Here is a 21,511-nt window from a genome sequence, read left to right as displayed (position 1 = left end):
CATTTAATTCTTCTTTAAATCATGTCTTTTGTTTTCTTTTCCATTAGAGTGATGGCATTTGTCTTACTGATAATAATAATTTTATATCAGTTTTGCATTCGTTATACATGTACACATTAACCTTTTTATATTTATTGCCTATGTATCACTTGAGCTCTAAAATAAGTAAGAATACAGAAGTAACTGTATAGAAGAATCAAACAAAACAAAATGAAACAAAACAAAAAAATCCAGTGTTTTAGGAGTATTGTCCCCTTTGTAACTTTACCAGTAATCGGGGAATAGATGATTTGACAGAGAATCAGTCCACATCTCCAGAACAGTCTACGGATGGTTGAGACCTCTGATGTTCTGTTGGGAGCATTCTCACTCCTCTTAAGAGTACAGAAGGTGTTGGTCCACGGGCACTGTACAATGCTCTCAGCTACATCTGAAACCTCATCAGTGGAGGCTCTACAAAGGCCCAGTGGCCTCCCTCATCTCTAGTTCCCATATGATGCTCAATTTCTTACATAAGCCCTAGAAGCCACACAGAGTTCCCAATAAGTGGGCTTGAACATTTTCCCAGTATCCTGTTTCTGATTCTTAGAATTTTTTTCTAAACCACAGTACAAGAACAGATAGGCATAGCTTATCACTTCATACAAATTCTGAAAATCAACTAGAAGTAGTTACAGGGGCAAAAATTCCCAGATATTCTTTCCAACAAGTAGACATAATTTGGCCTTTTAACAGCCTATAGCTTTTTACCATCTAAGTACATTCTTTGTATTCAGACCAATTCTTCCTCAACTCTATCCCGAGTAATCTGGTGTCTTACAGTCCCTCTTAATAACTGTTTACTTGATGGGCTTCAGTACTACCCACTCAGCTTACTACAAATCCTTGGTGGGTTGCCCCACAGTAAAGTATGGATAGCAATCTATATAAGCCCTATGGATGTGGCTGGTTGCACTTTTCCAAATGCCAAAGTAAACTTTCTCTTTGACAAATTTTGCTGTATATCTTAAAGTCTTCCCTTCCTCCTCTCCTCTACTAACTTTTCTTTGCCCCACACACCCTTCTTATCTTTCCAATGTATATTTGGCCTGTCATTTTTTAAGCAAATACACTATTCGATTCTTTTCACTATCACTTACTATTATTGATGCCTCTCATCCACAGTATATCCCAGTGCTGTAAGTTCCCCAGCACTCAATGCATCTCACTCAAAGTATTTATGTGACCACCAGTGAAAACATACCCAGATTTCAGCAGCAGAAAGTAAATATGCATATTTCTCATTCATGCAGGTTGTGATAATGCGTGATTACCACCATGACAACGTAGTTGACATGTATAACAGCTACCTTGTTGGAGATGAGCTCTGGGTGGTTATGGAGTTTCTAGAAGGTGGTGCCTTGACAGACATTGTCACTCATACCAGGTAAGCCAGATGATTCCAAGTACTACTACAATAACTACTTCCATGATATCTTCATAGATTATTAACACTGTGCACTCAGGGACTACAGCCCCCAGAGAGCTCATTACTAAATCGTGTATACATAGGCCATTTATTAAATGAGCACCCATCCTACACTCTGAATGGAAACTCATTGACTCAATCTCAGAAGCCTACTAGAATGCAGTTTTAGTAACAAACAACAGAACTTCTCATCACTTACATGGAGTTTAGGTTTTTCCTTCTGAATTACCATGCCATGTCCATATACTAACTCTACCAGGTCCACCTGAGGACAAAAGGGACAGGTAGAGGATCAAAATTTGATGTCACTGTAATGAACATGTTAGGAAACAAAAATGTTTCAGTTCTAGTTGAATACAACTTCCATGCCTATAGTATAAGAGTTCAGGAACATACATAAATTTTCACTAATTACACAAAAGCTAACAAATGTGGTCACTTTCTCTTGACTTATATTGGGCCCCTGGGATGTTTGGTGCCAGGATTAATATTCTGTGATAAATCATGTGCCTGGAACTTCATTTCTTTATTTGGAGATTTTTTTCTAGGTGAGGCTAGAGACATACACAAATTCTCCAGAACCCAAGAAAGTGGAATCTCTTGAGCATCAGAAAGCTGTACCTAAACCTGTCTTCATCCTTAAGTGTTATTTCTTTTCTAGAATGAATGAAGAACAGATAGCTACTGTCTGCCTGTCAGTTCTGAAAGCTCTGTCCTACCTTCATAACCAAGGAGTGATTCACAGGGATATAAAGAGTGACTCCATTCTTCTGACAAGCGATGGCCGGGTAAGGTTTTCATGTTGGGCCCCTTCAGTTTAGTTTGTCAGCTTGCCTGTCATGGGCATTATTCTCTTGAGAACACTTTCTCACAATTCTAAATTTTGTTAGTCACACATCGCCCACTCCACTTCCCAGAACTTGCAAAGAGGAAATTGCCTTTCCTCTGTGTCATCCTGTTACTCAGAATTACCAGTGGCCTGAAATTGATGGAGAATTTGTATCCTCTACAATGAGAGTGGGAAGTAATGGAGACTATGGGACTTTTTTTTTTTAGCTTTCTACTGCATTCATTTCTTGTTAAATGACTTTGGCTTTTCTTGGGCTCTGTCTACTCTCTTCCTGTGAGTATGCCTATCTTCAAAATCTCCAAGTCCTTGAAAGAAACCAATGACCAATTCTTCTTGACTACTTTGAGGAGATTTTATTTTAAAATATTGCTTGCCTATGTGTTAAAATACATAGAAAGAACATAAGAAACAAGCCATAAAGATGGGTACGGTATTCTGAAATCATTGAAATCATCATTGTTATTAACCCATTATGAAAAGGTTGTGAGGTTTGGGGCTGCTGGGTAGGAGCTCTGAGCTTTCATAGAAGCCAGGATGCCATAAGTCTTGCAGATGAAGCTTTAGAATAAATGCCCCTCTTCACTCTGCTCCGTGCTTCCAGTCTCCAGGAAGCCATCATTTAGTCCCTGCATGCTGATTTCAGAAGGCTGATTTCTTTCTTAGGAAAGAAAAGGCATCTAGATTTAAAAGGCAAGGAGAATACACTTATCAAACTATGTTTTGATATCCAGAGTTCTACATCTCTCATCAACATAATCTACATAGGAGAGTCAGTCAAAGTATAGAAGTCAAACAGATTATAGGATGTGTGACCACAGGAGATGTGGCAACTATTCATTCCAAGGAAGCTTTAGTGAGAAGAGTCTTGACACATAGATTCACACTATATAGGTCCTTCTCACTCCTCTGAAATTATCCCCAGAGGAAATAAGCTTAGGGGAAAGGGAAAAGGCATTTCTTCATGGTATCTGGCTTTTATAATACAGCAACCTCAGGGAGATGGCAAATGTCCTTGTCATATCAGAATTTGCTATAAATTATCAGTGATAATCTGGGAGAAATTGCCCACTCGTTTTGGCTCATCTTGTTTTATTTTTAAAAGCTTAAGTTTTATTATAGAAAAATTAGTAAATCTAGTAAAGTTGAGAGGAGAAAAATGACTCATAATCCTATTATCTCTTTTTCCATATTTCCATGTATGTGCATACATGGTGTGTGATTTGAGGTTTATGCATGAGCAATTTTAATTACTGCTTTTGTCATTGCTCCAGATAAAAAGTTTTTAAAGGAGCAGTATAAGAACATGCATAAGTTTGCCTTGTTATACAACAGACCACTCAAAACTAAGTGTCTTGAAACAGTCACCATGTATTTGTTCAAAAATGCATGGGTCAGTATTTTGGGTTTCATCAGCTAAGACAAGTGGCTTCTGCTCCATATGCCACCACCTTAGCTTCCACACTGAGAACAGCCTACAGCTGATGGTCTCCATCGGCTTGTAGTTGCTGGCTTCCAACCCAGGCTAGAGTGCAGCTTCTCGTGCCTCAGCTCTCTGAGCATTCTTCACCAACTTCTGATGTGACATGCGCATTATCCATCTGGCTGAGGTTATTTCTCTAATCCATGTTGAACCAATTATAAAAAAGTGATGGAGACCATCAGCTTCAGGCTGCTCACAAGCTGAGGATGGTCTCTGTCCTGTTTGTAGCTAGCTGGTCTTCAGTGCAGGTAGGGTGCTAATGGGGCCATGTGTCTCCCATCTCCTTGTAGAGTAGCCCTGAATAATTCACATGTCACATGTGACAGTGTTCCTAAAAGTGTCAAGGGGGCAATCCCTGATACATATGCAGTGCACACATGCTCTGCAGCCCTCACCTTACCTCTTCTTAGCTAAAGTAGGCCACACATTCACCCAATCCCAGTTTCAAGGGATGGAGAATAGCCTGCCCTCTTATTTTCCTGCATGCACATGTACCTATAATGTGTCTTTCATGTTCCAATGTATTTGTGTGTATATAAGTCTAATGATTGGAAATCTTTCGTAACTGCTTTCCCCTTTCATCAAGGCAAGATCTCTTAATTGAACCCAGAGCTCACTGATATGACTAGTCTAGCTGACCAGCTTGCCCTACGGGATTCCCCATAATTCCACCTTCCACATGTTGTAATTATGGGGAGGCCATCATGCTTACCCAGCATTTATAAGGGTTGTGTGGCTCTCACTATAGCTCACAGACTTATGGGACAAGTGCTTTAGTCTCTCGGCCCACCCGTCCCCACTACATTTCAACAGCTCCTCTTGATAATATAAAGGACAAAATCACTACATAGGGATGAAAGAGAGAATATATGTCTATATAGGAAAAGTATAGGAAGAGGGTGAGAATCCTCCCCCATATGATCCAGAAAGCACCTACACAAGTCCCCATGAACACAAAATGCATGGAGTACTAAGGCAGTGATCCATGAATCAGCTTAAGGAATGCTATGTGAAGACACAAAAGCAGAACAATTTCAATCCATGCTTCTTTCCCTGCATTTGGAGCTTGGTCACAGAGCTTCTCTTTCTAGAAACATATCAGATTTGAAGTCACTCGTAGCGACTAAAGTCATAGGACATTGTTTAATCAAGTTAATTAAAGATTTTTAACTCCGTTTAATATACAAGATTATTAAACCACCCAGCTGATCTTCTTCAAGGTAGAAGTTGTATCTCAAGCATCCCTATACCTCTGTGTACTCAGAAGCGCCTATAAGAACAGAATGTCCCTAGTCTTGGTGATTTGTTCACATATTTATTTTCTGAACGCTTATTATGTGCTAGGAAAATATAGATCCTGAGAATGAACACAAAAAAAGTACTTACTTCATTAAGGTAAGAATGAATTCTTACATTTAGGATGTAAGAATATCACTACAAACATATAGAAGTAACAAGCAAAATGCCTATTTTATTGATCCTTACCAGGGAAAATAGTTCTGTGGGTAAAATGCTTGCTGCACAAATAAGAAGATCTGAGCCCAGGTCCCCAGAACCCACATAAAAAGCCAGGCGTGGTAATGTCTCATTGTAATCCCAGAACTGGAAATGGAGACAGGAGGATCTGAGGGGTTTGCTGGCCAGCTGGTAGCCCTAGGTTCCATGAAGGATCCTGTTTTTAAAAATTAAGTGGGGACCATTAAAGTAAGACACCTGAGATTGACCTCTGGCCTCCTCACTTGCACACAAGTATATGTGACCCCTTCCCTCACAGTCATAAATTAAATAAACATAAAGAGAAATGGATGGAGTGAAAGAAACAAGCTTTATCACATAGCATGGTGTGATACTTAGGCCGGTAGGCAACAGGTGAATGACTTTTGCCAAAGTGGAGTAGAATTCATACACATGACCATTCATTGAAAGGGCATGCACAAAAGTGGGTACTATGGTCAGTCTCTTCATTTTTAACTGTAAAGTGATTCCCACATGTTAAAACTTGGGATCTTTCCCATAAACTTTCAAATATCCATAATCCTTGGGGAAAAAACTCAGCCTGGCAGCACTGTGCATGAGTCCATACATACCAGTAATGTAAATGTCATAATAAGTGTGACCCCCACACACATAGCACATCCTGCTAGAGCTCCCCCAGAGTTTTGTGAAATTCTACCTTTCTTGATCAGTAGCTACACTCTCAAATCTTCCTACCTGCATCCCTTTCCTGGGGGTGGGGTGGGTTTTCTCTGTCTACTTGGATAGGCCAAGATAGAACTTGCAGAGAAGTACCATTCTCCTTCTCCATAAGCAGCCCTGAAACACCCTAGCAGTGTGGTGTCTGTACCCTGACTTACCTTGTGGAATGACTGTGACGGCCTTATTCTTTGGAGACGCTCAGAGATCCTTGACAGAGTAATGTCTTAGCTGTCCACAGTGATCTCTTGCTTGGTAGCTAATTCCTGATCAGCTGCTCTTTCTTTCCATGTTACACTCATCCGTTTCATTGCCAGGGTTTCTAATATGCCTCAGATAAGTGACCTGTCTCAATTCTTGCCTTGGGATGTGTGTTCAGGGGAAAACACCAACTAATGTGGTTTTTATAGATAATGTAAAGAGTCTAGGTGCATCCCTTATATGACTGTAGAGAGGAATAAAGAACAAATGACCACAGGTCATCAATGAGTGTCTTATTTCCACTCTACCCCATCACTACAATGTCACTAACACTCAGCACGAATCCAGTGTCTTCTCACCAAGGATGTACCCTGGTGTATTATCTCCCACTGCTCATTTAATGGATTGGTATTATTAGTTCTGTTCCCTTTGACATTTTTATCTCTTAAATAGCATGTTACAATTAACAGATGGCTTAAAAGTAATCACACAAAGGTTATTTTTAAATAAACAGAGATTTGGGTATATGAAATAGCTTTACTGTCTCTGAAACTTGTCCTGATCTCCATCTATGCCCCCTTCCTGTCCATTCTCAGAGGGAGGATGTCTCAGTATAGGAGGTATCACAGGAAGTTCTAGAATAAGCTTCTAACTTTCTTTTAACAGTGTGATAAAGCTTTAGGAAAGTAACTTTCAACTCTGTGCTCTGTCTAATGGTAGGAGAAGAAATGAGGACTCTGCCCCTCTGAGTTAATGTCTATGATCGCCTCCTTCTCCTCTTGGAGATGGTGTTTGATGACATGGACCTTAAGCAATGCTGCTTTCCCCATGATCAAACTGGCTATTTCTATTTCCGATCTCAGGGTTTTGTTATTGTCCCTTGCTATTGCTCGCAGTAAGGCAGAAGTTCTCAGAATTTAGTGAGCATCGGATACCAGTAGAGAACATAAAAATAAAATGAATTTCCTGGATCCTGCCTCTGGGGTGATGATTTAATCAGGCTAAGTGGTACCCAGGAACCTTCATTACTAACAAACTTCCAAACAATGCTGAAGTTACATACTTTAAGTACTATTGCCTCATAGGAAGCATCCAAGAAATATTCACAAAGGAAGCCAACTTGAGCCATAACCCAAAACATGAAGCAAAGATACAATTCCCCGGTTTATGCAATTTACCGAATAGGATATTTATAATTCATCTTTTCATCTACAACTGTTCTAGAATGGACTCTCTTTTGTGCATTCCTCTACCTTGAATCTTTTTGTAGCCCATTTCCTGATGCGATGTGTTGGAGATGGCTGGGATAGTAGGTAAGAGAACAGCTCCCTATGAACCCTGAACTCTGGATTCCTTGGTGTGTTCTATAACATATTGCATCTCCCTTGCCTGAAGCCAATGTGATTTCTCCTGTTTTTTTGGGGTTTTTTTGATTTGTTTTGTTTTTTTAGCATAACTGCATTATGGCGATGGGGTAGTTTATGAATAGCTACACTATACAATTCCACCTAAAACAATCCTCAGCTTAGAGCTGTATGATTTGCTTCTAAACTTGGCCCACAGTGCTTTATTATACTTATTACTTGAGTTCTCATTATTTACTTGAGATTTATTTGGACAAATGTTATATGAAATTATGCTTTTTTAGAAAACTGTCTTTTATGTACTTGGATGAGTTAAAAAAAAAAGTCATACAAATGCACTTCTACTTCTACAAGAGAGGAGTGGGCCTAACTGCCCAGCGTCTAGTTTCAATTCCTTAATATACACATTTTGTCAGGGAAATAATTATTAGGATGTCAGATTTTGAAGGGTTTTGGGTTTTTTCCTGTCATCAAAGAGTGTCCCACAATAAGATAAAGAGATTAAAAAGTACATGTCCCCACATGCTCAAAATGTCCCTTCTTAGTCATTCAAGTTTCTGATATATGTAGGCAAATGAAATGTATTGCCATAATGGTGACCATTAATCTTCAATCTATGTGATAATAAGGAAACAGAATAGCCTTCCTTCTCTAAGTAAAATGAAATTATAAGCTTTAGAAACCACTAACACTACACCAACACACACAAAACACATATGTGTGCACAGAGAGACAATGTCCTAAAGTCTACCCACACTTCTGCAAAATGTTCTACTTGCTAGGTTTTTTGTTGAATTCTCTATTCAATTTAATCCATTAAATTTAAGGTGTTTGAATAATTTAAACACTGTCAGTCAAAATTGAACCAGATTATTACAAAGTGTAGCTGATATCAGTAAAAATCAGTCTTCTAGATTTAAACACTCTTGCCTTCTACCTCCCATGTTTTTTGCAGTATCCTCCAGGATCATAAAGAATATGATTTGTGGGTCCACGGGGAGAGGGAGGTAAAACCCACCTTCTTATTCTTCTCTGGTTTTTTCCTTGGTCAATCTAAATTCTCCCTATACCTAGCCCAGTGTCCTCTGGGAAATAATTGGTCCAGACAGGGCTGGGCTGTGCAGGAGGGCACCGCTGCAGGTTATCAATGTTTTAGCCCCAAGTGTTTAAAGCTTTTCTTTTGGCTTGTCAACAAATGTTCCCAGTCTCCCACCAAGATTTGAAGAAACTTCTGGACATTACATCCAAACTGTGATGTGAACAAACCTACTTCTACCCACACCACTGGTTCCTTTTTCAAAGCATAGCCAGGGATAATACCCAATTATCTAAGATACCCAAGAGTATATCTAAAAGATTGTAATATTTTCATGGTAGGTGACTAAAGCTACTGTTTAAGGCACTTAGATTTATCCAGCCCTTCCTCGGGACTTAACCTTAAAAAATGGTGATCATCTATCTAGACTCTAGATACTAGTCGATATAGAAACAAAGATACTTAAAGGTCTTCTCTCCGTAGTTTGTGCAGACACTTATGCTACAGAGTGTCTGGAAGTCTACTATCATTTATAGGGGAGGTTGGAAATTAAATATAGAAAGGACTGGGAGGCACAGTACATCAGAGAATGAAGGAATATAGGAACAGAGCAACTGCTGCTATAACGTCTATGACAAAAAGCAGCTTAAGGGAGGAAATTGTTGCCTTGGCTCATTCTTGTAGTTCTTCACCCATCATTGGGATAGCTAGGCAGAAAGTCAAGACAAGTATAGTGGGGCAAGAATCATGAGGGAACACTGCTTATTGCACACTCGTTGGCTTTATCTATATTTCTTCCATAGACCAGGACCACTTTTTAGAAATATTACCACCACAGTAGACTGGGACCCCCTGCATCAACTAATAATCAAGGCAATTCCCCACAGATGTATGCACAGGCCAATCTGGTCAAGGCAACTCCTCATGGAAGGCCATCTTCTCAGGTGACTCTTGGTTGTTTCAAGCTGACAATACACGGTAACTAGAATGTAAAACATATGACCTCATTCTAGTATTTCCAAAAAAGATTATATTTTAAGGCCACACACACACACACAAATTTAATTAACAATAAATCAAACTTTAAAATAGATTTAAAAGCTTTAGATGGTGAGGAGATTGCTTAGTATGTACCATGCCTGTGCAAGAATGAGGACCTGTGTTCAGATACCCGGCACCCCCATGTATAGCTGTACATACCTATTATCCTAGCACTGGGTAACAGAGACAGGAAGATTCTAACCAATTAAGGAGCTCCAAATTCATTAAAAGCCTTTGACTGGAAAGAAGGGAATAGGTAAAGAAACATACCACACACTGACCTATGGTCTCCATGACTGTGCACATCCAGGTATGTACACACAGATGTGTACATGCAGGTGTACACACACACACACACACACACACACACAAATGCACAAAACACACATTTTTATAAAGATTCCAATAGAGCTATATGATTATAGTTGAAAAAGCAGGGGTGTCATTGTCTATTGACTTAGACAAATACTGTACCGCCTAGCTAAACTCCTAGTCAAAACCAAGTTCAAATAGAGAAGGGAAGAATACCACAAATAGATAGAAAGAAGTAAGCCCTGAAATCAGAAGTCTAAGGGATAGAACACACCTAATATGAAAGGTGTGTGTAGCAGAAGGAGAGACAAGAGAGAAGCTGAGAGAAGTCAGAAAAATATGAAGAACAGCAAGAGACAATTTGTACCCAAAAATCAGAGTTTATCTTGGATCCATAGCATTCTTAACTTCTGATGGTCATTCTAAACATTGCTAATCAGTGCTCAAAGTGCCCACTTTCTTGGCTTCTATTGTCAATAACAGGGATAAGTTGTCTATTAATGTTTCTTCTATAAGACCGTCTGGAGTTCAGAGCAGGTCGTCATGACTAGGAACTGTACCTTCCAGCAATAAACTGAGTCCTGAGCATTTAGAATCTGTAAATCAGCAGGTGTCTCACAGTGCAGTCTGTTCTGAAATGTAGTCTCAAGAGCACCAGTATTCTGTGCAAGGATTTTCAGAGCACTTTCATGATGTCAAAGATAAATAAGATAATATGCACACACTGAGTCCTTGGGCTAACCACGTTAAATGTCTGACAGCTGAGTACTGACTTTATATCAATTTATATGCCTAGATTTACACCTGCATAGATGTTCACATTGGCAACTTTGATTTCCATGGGCAAGGGAGCTACGCAAGAGGAGAAGGGGAAGCTGGCAGTTAACTCAGCAATCTAGACAATTGGTCTTGTACTATCATAAATACAGATAAAGATGATGGGTATTTGAGTGATCTCATGGTCCATAAGGATCTAAATGTGTTCAACACCAAGAATCTGAACTGCAGCAACATGGATCACATTTCTACAGAGAACATCTTTTACACAAAAGCGTCTTCTGTGGTGTCATTGTGGGTTTGAAAAAATATATATATTGTTTGGGATAAAAGTTGCAGGAGTTCAAGACTGCTAGGAAAGGTTCTGGGAACTTCTTTACTATCTCTGAGTCCCAGTAATGAGTGGGAATGAATCTCTTTGTCCCCTTTTCCAGGTCTTTGTATGTTTGTCTACTCTTAGTGGGCAGTGCTTTCTAATTATCTCTTTACTGCTTTGCTCCCCCTCTTAGATAAAGTTATCTGACTTTGGTTTCTGTGCTCAAGTTTCCAAAGAGGTTCCTAAGAGGAAGTCACTGGTGGGTACCCCATACTGGATGGCACCTGAAGTGATTTCCAGGCTACCTTATGGGACAGAGGTAAGGAGGCAGCAACCGTCATTGGGGTCAGTAGGTTCTGAGATCTGCTCAGAAGCACAGTGGTTGGTTCTGATTAGTGGGTGCAGGAGTTAAGGGACTTCTGACTCCATTGACCCATACCATTGGGCATCTACTGGCTCAATGTAGACTGTGACAGAAGAAACACTGGTCCCACAGGGGGCATCGCCTCTGTCTTTACACAATAGCTTTCTCTGGAGTCTTACAGGAAAGTGAGCAGGGGATTATGGAGTAAGTAAAATGCTGGTCCCACACCCAGTGACAGGTTGTAAGGAAATATAAGTGGAATGCTTCATAAAGGGGAAAGAAGTGCATAAAGTTTCATTAGGAAGTAATATTTGTATATAATAGCAATATAATAGAAAACCATGTGTGTATAATGAAACATTCAAAATACAGCCTAATTTCTATTTCATCTAGAAAGGAAAGAAAGCCTATTATGGGGTATGGCTTGGAATATGAAAATGAAGGCAGGTTAATCAGAGGCTTTCTAGGCAGGGAACAGTGTGAGCAGACCCTCAGAGGCAAGCAGAGATCTCCCATAGTGCTTCTGGGCACTGTGCTCTAGACAGAAATGACAAGTGGCTTGTATTGATGATTGAAGAGTAGCACCAAGAAGAAGCCACGTTCTGTTCCCGTGCTCTTCTTCCTGTGATCCTGAATGAGGACCCAGCTCATTTTTCTCACGGTGGTCCCCAGAGATAAATCTTCAGTGACAGTCATTGCAAGAAGTAGAGGAAGGATGCAGAGGGTGGATAAAAATGCAATAAGAGCATCGCAAGAGATGACTACGGTTTTAAGGAGCCACTGCCCTGGCTTCCCGCACTCAGACCTGCCCATTCCTTACTCAGAACTGCTTGGTACTCTCCGCAAACAGCTTACAAAGCAGGATTCTGTGTGGGTTCCTTTAAAATAATAAATGGTGGAAGAGGTAAGCCCCAAAGTGGGTGGGGAAGGAATTCTGTGAAACTCAGATTTGTAAAAAGTAGGAAAGTATACTCTGTGTGGAATGAAGTAGATTCTTGAAGTTTGCTTTAAACAAGTCAAAGAGTTTTCTCAATTTCTTATGTTTAAATGTAACTCTCTTCTCTATTTTCATAATGTAAAAGTTTGTGGTTTTTTTCTTTTCTTTTTTAATCTGGCCTGGTCAGCAGTTAACAGAGAATTTTTAACAGGATAAAAATTAAAGCTCTAAACTTGAGAATGGTAAAATTTCATTTCTAGTGAACTGGTAAGAACTTAACTAGAGTCATCTTTGAAAAGCACACAGGGCCTAGGGAGATGGATTACCCTAGTTAAGAGAACACACTGCTTCTGCAGAAGACCTGGTTTCAGCTACCAATACCTACATTAGGCTGCTCTCAACTACCTGTACTTCCAGTTCCAGATCATCTGACATCCTCTTCTGCCCTCTGAGGGCAAACCACATGCACACAGGCACATGCACAGGCACATGCATCTGCGTACCTGCAGGCATACACCCCCCCACACACACACACACAAATAATCCTTTAAAAAGAAGTATGTAAACAAATGACATTAGCAAAAAGAGTGAAATAATTCAGCATGTAAAACTGTACCATGACGTTTGAAGTATAGGTTTTCTGGTTTCAACCAGAATTCCAGAATGTTCTCCATTCCTGACATAGCTAATGGATTGTGCCTAACAGGTGGATATCTGGTCCCTCGGGATAATGGTGATAGAGATGATTGATGGTGAGCCCCCCTATTTCAATGAGCCTCCTCTGCAGGCCATGAGGAGGATCCGGGACAGTTTACCTCCAAGAGTTAAGGACCTACACAAGGTAAGACTCGCCAGTGGATCTTTCAGCCTTTCTGTTCATTAAAAGGTGGTCATATGCAGCCCACCGGCTCTAATTTGGCATAAGTTTTGGACTTAGTCATATAGATTCAAATCTGTTTTGCTGTGCCTTTACTGGGCAAGTGACTCCTCACTTCCTACTACAAAGTTTTTCATCTATAAAAGGGATGTCACCAGCTTTTCTCTCAATGGGACAGTAAGAGGTGATTTGAACACGCTAGTGTATCCTCACTGAGTGACTGGTGCCTGCTGAGGACATCTAAGTACTGGGGATATTGCAGCACAAGCCTCAGATTTCTTGACTTTTATAGGGCTTGCATCTTTTTATTTTAACATTTATTTTTTATTAGATATTTTCTTTATTTACATTTCAAATGTTATCCCCTTTCCTCATTTCCCTTCCAATGAGAAGGTAATAAAATGTACACAAGTGGATTAAAAAAATCAGTGCATACTATAAAAAAGACAAAGGATTGTAGAGGGAAAGAATGTATAAGATTAAAGATAGGAGCTCCTTGCCCATGAAAAGACAAGGAATCCATTTATAGAAAAATTTATCTGGGCCAAATGGTAAGAAGGCACTAGCCATGCAAACATCTGGAATAACATCATCCTAGGCAGAAGGAGCATCAGATGCAAAGACCTGAAGCCAGGGAAGAAGGCTTATATGTTGCAGCAACACAGCAAGGAGATGAGGGCTAGGTGAGATAGGTGGGTACTAGATCATGAAGGGAGAGGAAGGGCACCTATCAGAGAGATAGGTGGGTACTAGATCATGAAGGGAGAGGAAGGGCACGTTCATATCAAGGACCAATAAGTGTGGCTTTCACATGTTCCAAGACATTACGACTGGGACTAAGCCGCGGCTCAAGGTTGCTCCAAGATATACCCTGCTAGCTCTCAGCTCTCTGGAAGACTTGACATTTCAAGGTCAAGCCCAGCCTAACCATACCTCCTTCCATCTGCTTTATAACAGAAAAAGCTCAAGGCTGCCTTTTTCAGGGGAGGAGTTTGGAATGTTAGAGGGTCCCATTTCATCCCACCCCTTAGAAAATTGTTTGTACAGAAGTGCAGTAAAGACGAAACCATAAGAAATCAATGAGAGTTTGAAACTTTTGCTGGGTTGGATTAAGATCGACCAGTAAAATTTAACTAAAAATGAATTATGTGAAAACAACCCCACACCCAGTAGAAATGAGTGCTATGGAATACATAAAGATATATTTATTCCCAATGTTTAATAGCTGGCAAAATCCCAGATTTGTTTCCCAAAGAATAAATAATCTATGGAATAATTAGATAGCAAATGCTACACAAAAATAAAAATGGTGAAACAAATGAAGAAAGAATCTTATAAATGCAACACTGAGTGAAAATAAGCCACAGAAAATTAACAGTATATATTTATGTATATTTAATACATTTATAATAGACAATGTATTTACATATTATATATACATACATATATATATACATGGTCATAGCTTTAGTTGACTTTGTCACACATACCACCAGTACCTATATGTCTGTGCTTGTACAAAACTATATATATATATATCCCCTTTCCTCATTTCCCTTCCAATGAGAAGGTAATAAAATTTACACAAGTGGATTAAAAAAAAATCAGTGCATACTATAAAAAAGACAAAGGATTGTAGAGAGAAAGAATGTATAAGATTAAAGATAGGAGCTCCTTGCCCATGAAAAGACAAGGAATCCATTTATAGAAAAATTTATCTGGGCCAAATGGAAAGAAGGCACTAGCCATGCAAACATCTGGAATAACATCATCCTAGGCAGAAGGAGCATCAGATGCAAAGACCTGAAGCCAGGGAAGAAGGCTTGTATGTTGCAGCAACACAGCAAGGAGATGAGGGCTAGGTAAGATAGGTGGGTATATATATATATATTTATATATATTTTTTACACCCATATATTATATACATGCATAATTATATATATATATATGTATATGTATATATATAATTCTATACAAGAATTAAAAGAAACTATCATATCCTATTAGCACTAAGACACTCATTACCTTTTGTTAGGCTATAAGTAATGTCAAGAAAAGAAGCCTGAGGCACCCTCTTAGAGTGGTAGAAATGTTCTAGATCTCAATAGAGATAGAGAACGAGCAAACATCAAAATGTGCTAAAGTCAATTAGGACATTCATTTAATGGTTCTCATCTCCAAGTAACTAAGGTAGACGTTAGAAAAGTCAACTTTACAAAAATTAAAGGGACATGTCCGTGTCAACCAACATGATTGAATTTCATTTCGTGAAGAAAGCAGTGGTGTACCACTGAGCACTATTTCATAGCCTTAGTTGACTTTGTCACACATACAACCAGTACCTATATAATCCTGACACAACAATTGCTGTAATTTCCTGCCATCATTATTTTATTTAATAAATAGTTCCTCTATCCTTTACCCTCTTTATTTCAAACTTTGAAAGCAATTACAATGATGACATATCTTTTTTCTTCCATATCTATTTCCTTAATTTTATATTTTTGAAGTCATCAATGATGTTAGTTAGGGTGTCATTTCAGGACAGTGGGCTTGGCATCTGAATTAGTCCTCAATATGATGTCCATTTCTTTTCGCAGGTTTCTTCCATGCTCCGAGGATTCCTAGATCTAATGTTGGTGAGGGAGCCCTCTCAAAGAGCCACAGCTCAAGAACTTCTTGGACATCCCTTCTTAAAATTGGCAGGTCCACCATCTTGCATCGTTCCCCTCATGAGACAATACAGACATCACTGAGAAGATTTGCATAAGATATAAAGTTAGGCAAAGACATAAAAATGATTCAGGAGAAAATGAGGAAACCCATAGAACATGCAAAGACCTGTGCATTCTAAACCAGCTGATTGGTGGGACAGTGTGATGACCTGACCGGCAGGGTTCAACAGACCAGGGCATCTTCTAGTGTCTTAAATAATAGGCATCTCTCCACTGACAGCTAGCATGGTCATTTGGAGCATGGCTTTAATAAGTCATTATTATACATTTTCAGCCCTTCTTCCAGTGAATCAGAAGGACTCAGTACAAACTCCGTTACGATATATCCTAGCCACATGCAGGGTACCATATAGGATTTTCTATATTGAAAGAATACTTTTCTGGCAAAAAAAAAACAGATAAAGAAAGGAAGAAAAGAAAATAAAAAGCACTTTTTTTCTTAATGGTAGCAGTGTAATGTATTTTGCAATGAATTTGTAACTTTTCTGTACGATAGTTTTGATAATTTATAGTACTTTGATGTCACGTAGCCATTGTCTCGGTTGAAGTAATACTTGTTTACTAGCAGGAGTTTGAACAAAGCCTTTCCTACTTTTTTATCCCTTTCAGAGAACCAACGATTCTTTAGGAACTTTGAATACTAAATGACCCTCAGTCACCGTCAGCTTTAGCAGAATATCTTTCTTATCTTAACAAGTGTCTTATGTAGTGGAAGGAGAGTTAAGAGGGATGGTGATGGTGCGGACACTTCGCTTACCCAACCAAATAAAATGAAATAAAATTTGAGCCACAGAATTGCCAAGCGATTCCTTGAGATAATGCTAAATGTTTTGAAAAATTACATTTTCCTTCAAGGATTCTGGTAACACCCTATGTTTTTGTAGAACAAGATATTTCCCTTGATGCCCACCTTCAAATAGGAATGGCATCTTCAGTGGCCAAATTTCCCTCCCAGGGAGTAATTTAAGTGCGGGGACCTTTGAACTCAGATCCCCAGGTAGAATGTTTCAGTGAGACCATGGAAATGCGGGGCTCACAAAGGAAGAATGAACAAGGCAAGTTGTTTGGTTATGTCCGTCACTGTTTCTAAGAATCTGTATGCTAGCACACCAAACTCTTGTCTGTATTTACCTTCATGCCACAGTATTTATCACTGTTATTCATGTATTGTGCTGAAAGTCTGAACGGATGATAGAGGACGAATTAACAAGGGGGTACTCTACCAAGTATGGTGTAACTTCAGTGGTGACCATGCTATAATGTGTTTCTGACATAAGGAGAGTTGTGCTGCTGTCTCGATCTTCCTGAATGTTGGTAAATGTGAATGACTACTACAATACATTTTGTGTTGCTTGTTGGATGAATTTGCATGTTAACTGTAGGCCAATATAGATTTGCCTTTAAAACTCTGGAAGCGCTACATAGTCATCATTAGTTTCTATTAATTATGCATCAGACAAAAGCCATTTGTTACCAAACTGGAAAACCAGAGGCTTTACTTAATGACTTTGCATACTGTAACAAATATGAAAATATATTTGTGAAGATACTCTGGTTGCTCTAAGCATAATTAAGAATTTTTTGTAATTAATAGGTTAATAATTATTTATTATAATTTAAAAGGAAAAAAGGCATAAAATGACCTTCTGCTGATTAGCTGTTCAGTTTTTCCCCAAACTGGAAACGCTTTACAGTAAATAGAATCTATAACTTTGTTTTATAAAACACAGATGATCAATGTTTTATGAAAACTGGTAAGGTCTTGATATAAATATGTAAGAATAAGAGCAAATCTCAATTCCCAAAATGTCAATCCTAAAATGTCACAAAACAGTGTCATAATTCAGCCAGGACTATGTAGGAGAGGAAAGAAGAGTCTATCAGAAGCATTTTAAACCAGAATCAACATTTAAAAATTCATTGCAAAATCTGCAGAAACAAGAGATTTTGGACTCATACAACTTCCGACAGTGTAATGAATTTTTTTTCTGTAATTTTCTTATCATTGGGCATTTTTTACAGTATTTGATGAGTTTACTAAATGTTACTATAGCTTAAAGGAATCTGTGAGCAGTGAGCATTGGCAGAAGCTGCACCACAAATAAAGTAAGTGTTTGCCTTTTTCCCACCGTGCGATTGGAGAGACTTGTGTTCTGAGTTTGTCTTATTGAGTAAATAGGCGTGGTATGTGTATGATCTCAGGGGAACAAACAAATTGGTTTATAGATGTCATCATGGTTATCATATGTTATATGGTTATCATGATGTTTCAAACTGAAGATAAACATTCCTACCCCCCCCCCAAATTACCAATTGTGCAAGAATGCAATATAGATACTCTACTAAGAAAAGAATATTAAATTCTGAAAAAAACAGGTTCAAGGAAAACCTGGTTTCAAGTGGAGAGCTAAGGACCTCCATCTTATCTCAAGGGAAGTTGAGCTGATTTGAAGCATTTTACCAATGAAGTTCACTAAAAAGTCTTAGCTAGAGAAGGAGCTCTCTTACTCTGGAATGTAATTCAGTCTTTTCATCACTACATTGAGTCCTTGAAGTTGAAGAAAAATGTTTGTGTCAAAGAGCCTACTTCTTGTCTAGAAATTTTAGAAGTGACCTTCATGAAATGACCTGAGACAGAAAGATGAGGCTGCACAAGTTCATTGTATGTCAAGAAAGAGAAAGATGGCAGCAACCATCCGGACAAGCCCTTGGGCTTTGCTGCGAAGGGAAGAGGCACTATGTTTTCTTGGCTGTGTCTGGTGGAGCACGGAGAAGAATTAAGGACCATGTTAAACTACTCTTAAAATGTAACGAAGACCAGAGAGATGACCCAGTAGTCAGGACACTTGCCACCAGGACTGATGACCTGAGGGGCATATCTGGAACCAAATGGTAGAAAGAGAGAACTGACTCTGGTAAGGTGTCCTCTGACCTCCACATGCATGCTGTGGTGCCATGGTGTGCACTCACAAGCACATGTGTGCATGCTTACGTGTATGTGCACACACACACATAGACACACACACACACACACACACACACACAAATGTAAGTGATTTTTTGAAGATGTATAACCACAATATGCATTGGAGATAACTTTAGAGAAAGTCTTCTTTTCTGTAAGGAAAGAGGTCAGGGAGACACTGAAACTTAACCCTAAACAAGTGTATCATCTACATAGCATCACTTGTAAACAACAGGAGCTAAAACCTTCAGGCAGAACCACAATGCGTTTTGGTAATCTCATGTTTGACATATGAGCAGAAGGTTGCCTCCCTACAAATCCCCATAGACTGGCCATGTCACAGTCTGAAACTCCATGACGTGGAAAAGATGTAGGAAAAAGAGAGATTAGAATTTCATATTGTATACCCTGCCATGCCTCCTGTTGCTCTTTTTTTTTCTCTCATACAAAGTCACCCAGTTCAAAGCAAGATATGTTGGGTTTGAATTGACATGAAATTGAGTCTTTGAAAGCTATAGTAGGTAAATGGACTCAGATACAATTATGGTTGGTTCCTGTTACCCACCCAGAAGAATATTCACTGGCAATTACTAAAAAGTAAAGTAAAATAAAATAAAATAAAATAAAATAAAACATAAATCATTTCAGGAAGCTAACATATCAGTGTCAGACTCATTGGTCAATTTAATCAAAGAAATAGATAATGAGATTTCAGAGATAGACAGATTGTATCTGGATTAGATATCAAATATATAAACAGGAAAAATCTAGTGAAACAGACATAACGCAGCATAAATAGAATGAATATACAAGGAAGACTATCGTTATGAGCATGTTGATTTATGTTTTCATTTTCAGATTTCATTATTCGAGTGTGGGTTACACCAAAAGGAAACCCTAAAACAAACATTTAAACACAAATTATTTGCTTGTATAGTGAGCCTGAAAACTTTCTACCAGAATGAAGATTCAGAGAAAAGCAAATAAAATGTAACATTTTTCTTCAATCGAAACATTCTTTCTTGAAGTAAGAATGGAAGTTTATAAGACACAAGAAACTCATAAGACGTACAAGACTCAGGAGTCTCCTCCCTACTGCTATGCAAGGAGCAAACAGTACTGAGGAAGAGGAAACCATTGTCTTCCACAACTAGACCAAGGAACGAGAATTCCTTTTGTGTGTCAGTACCAATACTAGGAGGAGCTTTTTGGTGAGGCCCTGTCTGAGATAAACTCACCATTTCCTGAAGACACAGTTGGTAGAATTGCTTTTGTCTGCAGTCAGGTCCATGTCTGAAGCAAATAGATATTTATTTGTTCACTTCTCCCCAGGAAAAGTCAGGCAACATGATGAACACCCAAACAAGAACCAACAGGATTAGGAAAGCAGTTGACTGACTTCTGTGACGGGTAATAAGACATGCAATCGAGGCTGGCTGGTCCAAATAAAGGTGAAGCACCCATAAGGGTAATCCCATTATGATTACCTTTCCTGTTGCCCTCCTAATTAAGGATGAAGTCTACCATTTTCCTGAGTTCAGTGCAAGTTGGCGAAGTCCCTTTACCAGCAAGGCTTCTCCTTTTCTGACCTTGTCTGGAAATCATAGAACTCAGGTACCCTTTACCTGTAGAATGTCACCTAGTCTTAGTGAGATTATAGGCTCAGCTTCCTTTCTCCTAATAAGAACCTGTCCAGCAAGCACCCATGATTCACTGGAATGCCTTTCCATGCTAATAAGGCATCTCAGTACCTTAGCTTTCAGCCAATGACTCTTTACCTACCCTGGATATTCCTACTACCTTCTACCAAAACTACATAGCTCTTGATTCACTCCGAATAAAGTTCATCTGTCCCCCAAACTAGTCTGCATGTGTCATTTTTACTGCCTGAAGAGAGCAGTATTGGGGTGCTATGCCACCTGGCACAACTTGACATTGATCAAGATGATGTTTCTTTCTCAGCCTTTGAGTAGGGATTCCTGTGCTAGCCAGGAGCCTGTTCCACCTAGGGTGGAGCTCTCAGAGTAAAGGTGAAGTTCATTGTTCCTCCAGGTCTACGAATTCCTGAATGAATCAGGTGGCCCACCAAGCAGCCCGATAGGTGGAGCCAATGCCCAATAAACAGCCAGACCAGTTCCCAGAACACATCTTGGAATTTGGGGAAGGGTTGTGTCCCGCCTATAAATATTTTGAGACCCCTACTAAACTTTGAGCCTTGAGCAGGAAATTCGTCTTGGTTTCATGTTTCTCTTGTCATCCCACTCCCTATCCCCAGATCTCCTTCCAGGGAAACCTGTTCGAGTGTAACCGTGGGCGGTTACTACTGCTCCTACTCATGGGCAGTCTAAAACCCTGTTTGTCAACTCTGCTTCCTCATAGTCTAGTGGCCAACAACACTGGCAAGAAGGGACACCCACATTTTCCCTGTGTGGTATGGGATGCTATCACTTCTTGGCAGCAGCAGTTCTGTGGTTTCTGCCCTGAGTGGTAAGGCATGTAACCAAGGCCAGGCTATATGAGGGTGGAGCATCCTGGAGGATGCAAGGGTAGTCAATTTATCTGCATAACTTTTTCAACCTTCTGCATATGTGGTGC

At 39.3% G+C, this 21,511-nt stretch overlaps 1 protein-coding gene across 1 annotated transcript in view; it reads left to right on the top strand.

Moving 5' to 3' along the window:
* The window catches only part of Pak5 (p21 (RAC1) activated kinase 5), a 97,095-nt gene extending 81,123 nt beyond the window's left edge, over positions 1–15,972 (top strand). Inside the window, exons 4-8 of the mRNA XM_052181492.1 lie at positions 1,293–1,426; positions 2,130–2,256; positions 11,232–11,357; positions 13,046–13,180; positions 15,817–15,972. Coding sequence (XP_052037452.1) covers positions 1,293–1,426; positions 2,130–2,256; positions 11,232–11,357; positions 13,046–13,180; positions 15,817–15,972 — 678 coding nt within the window. The remainder of the gene's footprint in view (positions 1–1,292; positions 1,427–2,129; positions 2,257–11,231; positions 11,358–13,045; positions 13,181–15,816) is intronic.
* The last annotated feature ends 5,539 nt before the right edge of the window (positions 15,973–21,511 follow it).

The sequence above is a fragment of the Apodemus sylvaticus genome, chromosome 5 (genome assembly GCF_947179515.1).
Source record: "Apodemus sylvaticus chromosome 5, mApoSyl1.1, whole genome shotgun sequence".
Lineage (NCBI taxonomy): Eukaryota > Metazoa > Chordata > Mammalia > Rodentia > Muridae > Apodemus > Apodemus sylvaticus.
This window is presented reverse-complemented; position numbering and strand designations above follow the sequence as displayed.